General features: G+C 36.2%; 1 protein-coding gene across 2 annotated transcripts in view; it reads right to left on the bottom strand.

Annotated features, from left to right (window-relative positions):
* The window catches only part of LOC123557305 (major facilitator superfamily domain-containing protein 6-like), a 50,605-nt gene that overhangs the window by 36,593 nt on the left and 1,670 nt on the right, over nt 1-12,342 (bottom strand). Inside the window, exons 1-2 of one of the 2 annotated variants that reach the window (XM_045348718.2) lie at nt 6,910-7,050; nt 6,123-6,234 (exon numbers count right to left, since the gene is read on the bottom strand). In XM_045348718.2, the coding sequence (XP_045204653.2) occupies nt 6,123-6,207 (85 nt within the window). In that variant the 5' untranslated portion in view covers nt 6,208-6,234; nt 6,910-7,050. Of the gene's footprint in view, nt 1-6,122; nt 6,235-6,909; nt 7,051-12,342 lie in introns of those variants that run through there. The other variant, XM_045348717.2, reaches the window with a different exon arrangement.

Below are 12,342 nucleotides of genomic sequence, written 5' to 3'. Positions count from 1 at the left end.
GTCAAAATCAAGGTCAAAGTTTTTTCAAGTGCACAAAACTATGCATGTGGTCCAAATTTGAAGCTCTAGCTACAGAAATGTGAAAGTAGGTCACTAGGTCAAAATCAAGGTCAACTCATGTCAAGGTTCATCTTGCCACTCAAAAATATACATGTCCAAATTTGAATGTTGTAGTTATTGACAAGAAGATTTTAAAAGCTTTTCCCTATATAAGTCTATATGAACCATGTGACCCCCGGGGCGGGGCCATATTTGACCCTAGGGGGGATAATTCGAACCAACTTGGTAGAGAACCACTAGATGATGCTACATTACAAGTATCAAAGCCCTAGGCTTTGTGGTTTGGACAAGAAGATTTTCAAAGTTTTTCCCTATATAAAGTCTATGTAAACCATATGACCCCCAGGGTGGGGCCATATTTGACCCTAAGGGTATAATTTGAACAATCTTAGTTGAAGACCACTAGATGATGTCACATACAAAATATCAAAGCCCTAGGCCCTGTAGTTTTGGACAAGAGGTTTTTCAAAGTTTTTCCCTATACAAGTCTATATAAACCATGTGACCCCCCAGGGCGGGGCCATATTTGACCCCAGAGAAATAATTTGAATCATCTTGGTAGAGGACCACTAGATAATGCTTCATACCAAATATCAAAGCCCTAGGCTCTGTGGTTTTGGACAAGAAGGTTTTCAAAGTTTTTCCTTATATAAATCTATGTAAATTATAGAAATAAACAAAGGGCCATAACTCACTCATAAATTGTTGAACCAGTCTGATTTTCAGGGGGACACAACTAGGGTACCAATACATCATTCTGACAAAGTTTGGTCAAAATCCCCCCAGTAGTTTCTGAGGAGATGCGATAACGAGAAATTGTTAACGGACGGACGGACGGATGGACGGACGGAATGACGGACGGACGGACCACGGACGCAGAGTGATTTTAATAGCCCACCATCTGATGATGGTGGGCTAATTAAAAGGGGACATAATTCATGAAAACTTGGTGTCAGAGTTATGCACCTTGTGTCACATGATGTGGGTGATGAGGTGGAACATGTATTTTAAGTTTGAATCATATCCATTTGGTAATAACTGAGATTTCGGGACGGGACGGGACGCGACGCGACAAAACTGACTCCTATATACCCCCCTCAAACATGTTTGGTGGGGGTATAATAATGATACATGAAAGTCAATGACATAAATTTCAAAAAATTGTTTTAACATTATAAATGATAAAACTGAGGACAAATTTAAACGGCTGTTTGGTCTTTCTTAAACAATTCTGATATGAAGGATGTAGGATTTTTTGCAAATGAAGGGACACAACTCAGAACTTTCCTGATGGTTTAAATACAGCTGCAGTTATGTTTTGTTTTTTCAACCATTTCAGAAAGGTCAATGATATAACAGCATTATATGAGCCTTGCCATGAGAAAACCAACATAGTGTGTTTGCGACCAGCATGGATCCAGACCAGCCTGCCCATCCGCGCAGTCTGGTCAGGATCCATGCTGTTCGCTTTCAAAGTCTATTGCCATTAGAGAAACTGTTAGCGAACAGCATGGATCCTTACCAGACTGGGTGGTGTTATGGAACCTGCATAGTGCTTATCTGCTCATGACAGTGGACAAGTGTTGAAGTTTCAATCCATTCCCATTAGTGGGTACTGAAATACCAGCTTACATATAAGAATTAAACCCAAAACTCCTAAGTTTAAAAAGGGGCATAATTTTGTAAAATGCAAAGTTGAGTTATTGAACCTTTGCACTGCATGTCATATCATGACAGTGAACAAGCGTGTGAAGTTTCAATCCTTTCCCATTAGTGGATACTGTCTCAGATACCAGCTTACATACAAAAACTTAACCAAATATTTCTAATAATTGTTGAAAAAGGGGCATAATTTTGTAAAAAAGCAAAATAAAGTTATGGGACCTGCTTTGTGCATGTCAGATCATGACAGTGAACAAGTGTGTGAAGTTTCAATCCAACCAATTAGTGAGTACTGAGATACCAGCTTACATACAAAAGGGGCATAATTTTGTAAAAAAGCAAAATAGAGTTATGGAACCTGTGCAATGTAAGTCAGTTTATCACAGTGAATAAGTGTGTGAAGTTTCAATCCATTCCCACAATTGGTTGCAGAGATACCAGCTTACATACAAAAATTTATTAATAACCAAATCGGGATGCGGACACTGATGCAGACGCCGACGCATACGCTGACGCATGGGCGAGTCCAATAGCTCTACTATTCTATGAATAGTCGAGCTAAAAACCCGAACAAAATGCACAAATTCAAATGCTGAATAGTATTCCTATTATGTTTTATGACCCTTGGTCAAATACGTTTTATGATTCGTGCAACACAAACTTGATTGCACTTATGCGCATATTTTTTACTAAGTTAAGGGCTATAACTCTCATCTGGCTCAGAGTGAAATCTCAAACAAAACTACAGGTGCACAACTTCACATGCTAAACAATATTCCTATTATATTTTACAATCCTATGTCAAATGTTTTTGAGATACATGCAACATAAACTTTAAGACCCTTTTCATGCATACTTTTGATGGACAAGGTCAACTCGAAGTGCCCCCACCACCCATGCCTCTTCCCAAAAAATTTTGGAGGGCACAGTGAATATTGTTTGATTATTAAACAAGAGTGCCAGAATGTCACAATATACGCCCGTCACAGCAAATTTCTTTATAGAAATTATACTATCACCTGTATTTGCAAATGAAATTTTAATTTTGTGGTAGTAATTATTGTAATTCTTTTGTTCTTCTAAATCAACATAAAAACTCCTACCAGGTAGAGATACCTTAAAATACACCTAAAATTTGAAAGTAGCATCTATGTTGTACCACAGAAAAGTGGTATTGGTTTTTCCCTAGGTCAATTATAAACAAGAGGGCCATGATGGCCCTATATCGCTCACCTGTTATCATTGCATTTTAGGACAAGAAGGCCCTCAGTAAAAATATTTAAGTCCAAAGGACAGGAACAACAAAGGGAAGAAATTTAACCAACAAGCAAAAACAAGGTACAGATATGTCAAAATGCACCTAAAAATTGGAGGTACCATCCATGTTGTACCACAGAAAAGTGGTCTCGGTTTTTCCCTAAGGCCAATAATAAACAAGAGGGCCAAGATGGCCCTAGGTCGCTCACCTAAGAAACACACCATAACAGTGTAAAACATGTTTGACCTAGTGATTTCATGGAAACAAATATTCTGACCAATTTTCATTAAGATTGGACCAAAAAATTGGTCTCTTGCGATAAAACAAGCATTTTCTTAGATATGGCCTAGTTTTTGACCCTAGATGACCCATGTTCAAACTCGACCTAGATTTTATCAAGGCAATCATTCTGACCAAAATTCATGAAGATCAATTGAAAAATACAGCCTCTATCACATACACAATTTTTGTCTTTGATTTGACCAAGTGACCTAGTTTTTGACCTCAGATGACCCATATTCAAATTCGACCTAGATTTCATTAAGGCAATCATCCTGACCAAATTTCATAAAAATCAATTGAAAAAAACAGTCTCTATCGCATAAACAAGATTTTTCTTTAATTTGACCTAGTGACCTAGTTTTTGACCTCAGATAACCCATATTCAAACTCGACCTAGATTTCATCAAGGCAATCACTCTGACCAAATTTCATGAAGATCAATTGAAAACTACATCCTCTATTGCATACACAATGTTTTTCTTCAATTTGACCTAGTGACCAAGTTTTTGACCCCAGATGACCTATTTTCGAACTCGGCCTAGATTTTATCAAGGTAATTATTCTGGCTAAATTTCATGAAGATCAGTTGAAAAATACAGCCTCTATCGCATACACAAGGTTTTTCCTTAATTTGACCTAGTGACCTAGTTTTTGACCTGAGATGACCCATTTTCGAACTTGGCCTAGATTTTAACAAGGTAATCATTCTGACCAAAATTCATGAAGATCAATTGAAAAATACCGCCTCTATCGCATACACAAGGTTTTTCCTTGATTTGACCTAGTGACCTAGTTTTTGACCCGAGATGACCCATTTTCGAACTCGGCCTAGATTTCATCAAGGCAATCATTCTGACCATTATTCATGAAGATCAATTGAAAAATACAGCTTCTATCGCATACACAAGGTTTTTCTTTGATTTGACCTAGTGACCTAGTTTTTAACCCGAGATGACCCATTTTCGAACTCGGCCTAGATTTCATCAAGATTATCATTCTGACCAATATTCATGAAGAATAATTGAAAAATACAGCCTCTATCGCATACACAAGGTTTTTCTTTGATTTGACCTAGTGACCTAGTTTTTGACCCGAGATGACCCATTTTCGAACTCGGCCTAGATTTCATCAAGGCAATCATTCTGACCAATATTCATGAAGTTCAATTGAAAAATACAGCCTCTATCGCATACACAAGGTTTTTCTTTGATTTGACCTAGTGACCTAGTTTTTGAACCGAGATGACCCATTTTCGAACTCGGCCTAGATTTCATCAAGGTTATCATTCTGACCAATATTCATGAAGATTAATTGAAAAATACAGCCTCTATCGCATACACAAGGTTTTTCTTTGATTTGACCTAGTGACCTAGTTTTTGACCCGAGATGACCCATTTTCGAACTCGGCCTAGATTTCATCAAGGTTATCATTCTGACCAATATTCATGAAGATTAATTGAAAAATACAGCCTCTATCGCATACACAAGCTAAATGTTGACAGACGACAGACGACGGACGACAGACGCCGGACATCGAGCGATCAGAAAAACTCACCTGAGCATTGCTCAGGTGAGCTAAAAAGTTACAATATAAATTATTTATAGTAACAAACTAAGGGAAGTTAATCTTTAAAAAAAAAAAAAAAAAATCCCCCCCCAAAAATTGTAAGTCCACACAAAAATCCTTACCAGGTAGAGATAGGTCAAAATACACCTCAGAATTGGATGTAACATGCATGTTGTACTACAGAAAAGTGGTCTCGATTTTTCCCTACGACTAGTAATAAAAAAGTTACAATACAAGCTATTTATAGTAACAGCAAAGGGAAGTAATTCTAAAGGAGGGACCTGTGCATGACACTTCTTCTCATGATGGTGTACAATTGTGCCAAGTTACATCAAAATCCCTCCATGCATGAAGAAGAAATGCTTCGGACAAAGTCATTCTTGTATCTGACCTTTGGCCTCTAAGTGTGACCTTGACCTTAGACCTAGGGACCTGCTTCTTGTGCAAGACATTCCATCTCGTGGTGGTGAACATTTGTGCCAAGTTATATTAAAATCCCTCCATGCATGAAGAAGAAATGCTCTGGACAAAGTTTTCATTCTTGTATCCTTTGACCTCTAAGTGTGACCTTGACCTTAGACCTAGGGACCTGGTTCTTGCGCATGACACTGCATCTCATAATGGTGAACAACAGTTACTGTGCCAAGTTTAATCAAAATCTCTCCATGCATGAAGAAGATATGCTCTGGACAAAGTAATTCTTTAATTTGACCTTTGATTTCTAAGTGCAACTTGACCTTAGACCTAGGGACCTGGTTCTTGCGCATGACACTCCGTCTCATGATGGTGAACAACTGTGCCAAGTTTCATCAAAATCCCTCCATGCATGAAGAAGATATGCTCCGGACAAAGTCATTCTTGAATTTGACCTTTGACCTCAGTGTGATCTTGACCTTAGACCTAGGGACCTGGTTCTTGCGCATGACACTCCGTCTCATGATGGTGAACAACTGTGCCAAGTTTCATCAAAATCCCTCCATGCATGAAGAAGATATGCTCCGGACAAAGTCTGTGGACGCTGCCCGCCCGCTCACCCGCCCGCCAGGGGAGTTCCCATAATATGTCCAGTTTTTCAAACGAGAGTATAATAGCAATACAGAAATCCTATTTTTGAAATTTGTATGGAAAAATAAATAAAGCTAGTAAAGTATTTAATATAACTGACAAAATAAAAATGTTTTCAATTTCATATTATGCTGTATGAATATTCAGCATTTTTAAGTCTACAAACTGGCTTTTATTGTTGTGTATTTAAACTCTTGTCTGTAAGATTTAGAAGGATTTTGAAAGTACCTGCAAGGAATGTAAAGTATATCACTTTCACCGCAAGAAGCTCACGGTTAACACTATACCATGGAGTTTTCATAGGTTCTGCCATTTTCACCACTGAGTTTCAGCTCACATTCTGCAAATATATCATAGAATCTACATTAATCATATGGAATCCTTTGACTGTTTTGGGTTCCACATCATTTTTCAAGAGTATTTCAATGATGCAACAGTAGGCATTTAACCTAAGCAGTTTTCCTGGATTCTGTACCAGTAATAACCTTTTCTCCACATGTAACTGACGGCTTCTCCACATGAATGAGAGGTGCAGGATGAATGACTTGACACAATGCCAGTTTTCATATTGTCAGATAATTATGTCTTGCCCAGGAATCAAAGTCATGATCTTGTGATTCATAGATATGTGTTCCCCTTTTTTGAGTCAATACATTAAACCTTTAGCCTGCTGGCAGCAAGTGATTCTGCCTTTGCAACCAGTGCAGACTAAGATCAGCCTGCACATCCGTGCAGGCTGATCATGGTCTGCACTGTTCCCTGTTCAGTCAGTAAATTTTCAATAAACACCCCTTCAAATAATAAATGGTACGGCCCAAATAGGAAGATGGATCAGTCAATTTTAGAAATCATTCCTGTGAAGTCTGGTGTAATTCTGCCCAGTGGTTTTCAAGAAGAAGACTTTTTTAGAAAATGTTGATGGACGCACGACACATGACAGACATTCAGCGGTCACAAAAGCTCACCATGAGCCTTTGGCTCAGGTGAGCTATAAAGTTGTTCATAGGGAAAGTACCGTCATTAACTATATCCATATATCTCAAGTACAACACGCTAAACCATTATCCCACAAATTTGTTTTTCCAGATTATGCGAGTTCATATAAATCTGCATGTAAGCTAGCTAAACAAAAGAGCAATATTTAAGTAAATGAATTTTCCAACTTACTAGTTAGTATTTCAGTGAATGTAATGCATGTACAATGTAAATGTCATGTATACATAATTTGCATTTTTCTCTGTACAAACAATAACCACAAATATCTGGCGACAAAACAAAGTGCAGACACAACCTTGAATAAATAATGTGTGCATTTAAGTTTAACAAAATAAGTGCTTTCTTGTAATTCAATCCTGCAAAAATTCAAAATTTAAAAATAAAACATAATTATGTCTGCTTCACAAATATTTCTCATGCTTATGCCAGTTTTGAATACCTAATTATTTAATACATTTTGCAACTCAAATCTGTATCCGTATCTATCAAATAAACAGGAGACCAAAATAGGCCTAAATCGCTCACCTGAAGAGGATCTTGACCATGTGAATATTTTTGTGACCTTGTTTCTGACCAAGTTTAGTGAACATCCTTTAAGAAGTTCATTAAAATCTTAAATGAAATTTATTTTAAAGGTTTTTTTCTTGCTGTGACAGTCCAAACATAGGTTACCATTTGAATAAACATCAAGATAAGAAGTAGGGGTGTAACGATACATCGAACTATCGATGCATTGCGATACTAAGTGTCCCGATAGCATGCATCGATAGAAAAGTCACGATCCAATAACAATCGCCGATAGTTCCTTCAACAATCGATAGTTTCGATAGTTTTGAAATTTTAGTAAATACAGAAATAATTTATAATTTATAAACCAAGAGCCAGCTTTCATTTGCGCCTCGGAAAATGTTTACGTCTCCATTACAATAATTACCCTCACGGAATTTAACTACCATAAAGGACTGAGAAGTCTGGAGATAATTAATAAATTTAGTTTCTTAGAAACTTTGATTAAATATATTTAAATAACCTGTTAATCTTAGATGAGAAAATGTACTATGAACATGGAGAAAGAAGGATACTTGTATTATACAGCACACTGTTCGGTAGGGCCCTTCATTTAGTGCTGGTACACCTTAAACCGATCCGTTAATTTTCGTCTTTTTCGATGCTTTGGGTTATTAAACATGTTGACACTCGCAACAAAATGGCCGATTCGTTTGAGTATACCTTGCATAGGTTTATTGTTTTACTTATTGTTTCAAAGCTAAGGAAGTCAAGAAATATTTAATGTTAGAATTATTTCTGTCCATTTCATTTATACAAACATCTCAATGTGTGTTAACAGCAATTATAAACAGTGCCGTCTCTTACACTGTGTAACAATGCCAGTTGGTAGCTTTACTGTATAAAATAGGATGGCCGATAACTATTGCAATAGTATCGCAATAGTAACCTGCAACAGAATAGTATCGCAATAGTTTTTAAGCAATATCAATAGTATTGCGATAGCCAAAATTGGCCTCAATAGTCACCCCTAATAAGAAGTTAATGCTTTTTCTATTCCTAGCTCTGGTGTCCCCTAAAAGGGATCAAGCACAACCATTTGAACAAATTTTGGAGAGGACCTTACAATGACACTACAGACCAAATTTGATGCAGATCCATCAATTAGTTCATGAAAGGCTTTCCTATTTTTAGCTCTAGTGACCTCTAAATGGGGCCAATCATCACAAGAAACCTCATGACAATGCTACACACAAAGTTTGATGAAAATCCATCATGTGGTTCATGACAAGAAGTCAGTTAAAGGTATTTGTATTTAGCTATATAGTGGTCACTAAAAGGGGCCAAGTGTCTCCATTTGATCAATTTGGTAGAGGACTTTATAATGATGCTACAGACCAAGTTAGACAAAGATCCATCAAGAAATTCATGAGAAGAAGTCTTTTGAAGGTTTTTATTTTTTCTGTTTTTAGCTGTAGCAGCCCCAACAAAGGGCTATTTAGTGCCCCTATTGAACAGAGTTTGTAGAGGACTTTATAATGATACTATAAATCAAGTTCAATGAAGATCTATCAAGCAGTTCATGAAAAGAAGTGATTTTACAGGTATTTTCATTTTATTGTATTTCATGATGGTCATCAAACGTCTGGAAAACATATTATTAAAACACTTAAATACAGTTTGTCACAACATAATTTAACACCATTCTGTCTAATCTATTTGATCCACTTCGATTCCTTGTGATTTATTTGGTGTTCCTCAGTTTAAGTTTTGAAAGAAAATGTAAACAATCGGAAGAATGCTAGTATAATTAGTGAACTATAAAGATTCAAGTTTTAGGTGAATACTAAGTTAATTTTATCTGATATTTCATTTGCAACACTATTAAAGATGAAAATAACACTTAATATCTGTAAAAAGGGAGGTCTGTGTTCTAGATTACCCCTAACAGGCTTTCCAGAATCAGATTCTAGAGGTATGGATCCATACTCCTAGACATTTCCTTTTTTTGTGGGGAGGGAGTGTATCTAGCCTTCCAGTAACAGGACGCCTAGTTTGCATTCTAGCTGTGTGGTAACTACATGCCTAGCCCAGGTTTTTTTTTTAGAAGATGGGGAAGACACTGGGCACCGGTCAACGGGGAAAAAATCACTCGAAAGAGGCCAATTTGGGGAAAATTCCATATGTTATATACATCAAGTCTGTCGTCGATCTTTCTAGAATTTTGGAATCCCCGGATAAAGATTGGTTTACGTCATTGTATGTGGCTAATATACGTCAACGTGTAATGCTGGGATCTAGTCAATTGGTTCCCGTCATCATATATATTGAGTGTTGAAAGCTGGGACACACTGTCAGTGATGTAATAAAACAGCTATATTTAGTGTAATCACCATCTTGACTAGTTGCCTACATCATTGCTGTATGTCAAACTATTAAGGATGCAATGATTTTTAAGATAAGTGGATCTAATATTACTAAAACATAAAAATTGGAGATTTTTTTTGCCACTAGACTAGGGAAAATTGATTTTTTGGGGAAAAATTTTCCGATGGGAAGACGCTGACTATCGGCATCTCTTTCTTAGTAAAAAAAAAATCCTGTAGCCCATCCACTGGGTTTTTTAAGGTGTCTGGTAATCAATATATTTATAAATTATGTATATTTCTATTCAACAGTTGTAATATAATACTCTTTTTTTTGTTCTTGGGTTTAACATTGCACCGACACAATTACAGTGTATGTGGCAACTTTCTAGCTTTGATGGCGGAGGAAGACCCCAGGTGCCCCTCCATGCATGAGTGAGGCTTGAATCCACATCGGTGAGGGGCAAGTGATTGCAAGTCAGAGTCCTTAACCACTCGGCTATGGAGGCCCCCCATATACAATACTCTGAACATTAACTTGCTCAAATACATTTAATCAATATTTGTTTTAACAAGAGCACCGCCTTGCGGGTGCTGACGCTCATCTGATTTTTTTTGTGTAATAGAAATATTGTCCTACCCATGATTTTCTAAGTCTAAAAAGGGCCATCATTCTTGCAAAAAGCAGGATAGAGTTATGTTTCTTGATGTACAGTGTCCACTTATGATGGTGAAAAACTGTTGCAAGTTTTAAAGCAATAGCTTTGATAGTTTATGAGAAAAGTTGACTTAAACATAATACTCAACCAAGAAAATGATTTTCTAAGTCCAAAAGGGGCAATTATTATTGCAAAAAGCAGGATGGAGTTATGTTGCTTGCTGTACAGGGTCAGCTTATGATGGTGAACAAGTGTTGCAAGTTTCAAAGCAATAGCTTTGATAGTTTAAGAGAAAAAGTTGACCTAAACATAAAACTTAACCAAGAAATCTGATATTTTTTAAGTCCAAAAGGGGCCATAAATCTTGCAAAAAGCAGGACGGAGTTATGTTTCTTGCTATACAAGGTCAACTTATGATGGTGAACAAGTGTTGCAAGTTTTAAAGCAATAGCTTTGATAGTTTAGGATAAAAGCTGACCTAAACATAAAACTTAACCAAGAAAACTGATTTTCTAAGTCCAAAAGGGGCAATAAATCTTGCAAAAAGCAAGATGGAGTTATGTTTCTTGATGTACAGGGTCTGCTTATGATGGTGAACAAGTATTCCAAGTTTCAAAGCAATAGCTTTGATAGTTTAGGAGAAAAGTTGACCTAAACATAAAACTTAACCAAGAAATCTGATATTTTCTAAGTACAAAAGGGGCCATAAATCTTGCAAAAAGCAAGATGGAGTTATGTTTCTTGCTATACAGGGTCAGCTTATGATGGTGAACAAGTATTCCAAGTTTCAAAGCAATAGCTTTGATAGTTTAGGAGAAAAGCTGACCTAAACATAAAAACTTAACCAGGCAACGCCGACGCAGACGCCGACGCCGACAACCGCTCAAGTGATGACAATAACTCATCATTTTTTTTCAAAAAATCAGATGAGCTAAAAATGCTGCTGCTCATTAAGTTACTTTGCTTAAAAGCCTTCCAAATTGTTGTTGTTGTTGTGCTGAGACAAAAAGAAATTTCAAAGAGAGTGTAAAATAAAGTGTTGCAATAGAAAATTGGAACAAAGAAAGTAATGATAAATGACAAAAAAAAACTTTCAATATGCTATATGGCACATCCTAAATATGATCACAAGATAAGAATTTGTTTTTGAAATATCATAAATAACTAAAAAAAATTTGAAAAATTATTAGATTTATAATAAGTATTATCCCTGTTTCTCGTATTCTCAGGGTTGTCTCATATTCTCGTTTTTTGCCTTAAAGTTAAACTTTGTTATTTTCTAGACAGGAACGGTACAAAACTGACACACTGAAAATTTCAAGTGATTTGAACACAAACTGATGAAACTATCGCCATTTTACTGAATTTTCAAAAAAATCCTCATTTTTTTCAGGCTGTGTTAGCAAGTTTGCCATAAATTATTTATTATGCAATTAATTTTCATATTTCTTGATGTATTTACTACAGATTATACCTTTTTATTACACAATGGTAATTTTAATGTTTTAAATTCTACAACTTATTTGTGATGAAGAGTCAAATCTAAATCCATGGGAATACGAGAAACTCTTGGTCCATTTCTGTGGTTGAGGGTGGTATCAAATACTGTAACAAAATAATTAAATGGGATAATTCCTGTAACATTTCATGGCTCCATCTGAAAGACAAGTGAATTGTCTACAAAATAACACCCAAATGCTGTTTATGAAATGGTTAATCTGTTACTGGGAATAAATACAATCCCTTAGGCCCCTGAGAATATGAGAAAACAGGATATTTATATTATTCAAAATCTTGCATGTATTGTGTCCCAATATTTAATTATAACTACCGGTAATTACTTGTAAAAAAAAAATGCAATGTTAGTGTTTTAAAACACTCACTTTACAAACAAGTAAGAAAATTTGATCTATTTCTATA

Source organism: Mercenaria mercenaria, chromosome 5 (assembly GCF_021730395.1).
Source record: "Mercenaria mercenaria strain notata chromosome 5, MADL_Memer_1, whole genome shotgun sequence".
In the NCBI taxonomy this organism is placed as follows: domain Eukaryota; kingdom Metazoa; phylum Mollusca; class Bivalvia; order Venerida; family Veneridae; genus Mercenaria; species Mercenaria mercenaria.
Note: the sequence above shows the minus strand (reverse complement) of the source record. Positions and strands in the feature narration are given on the sequence as shown.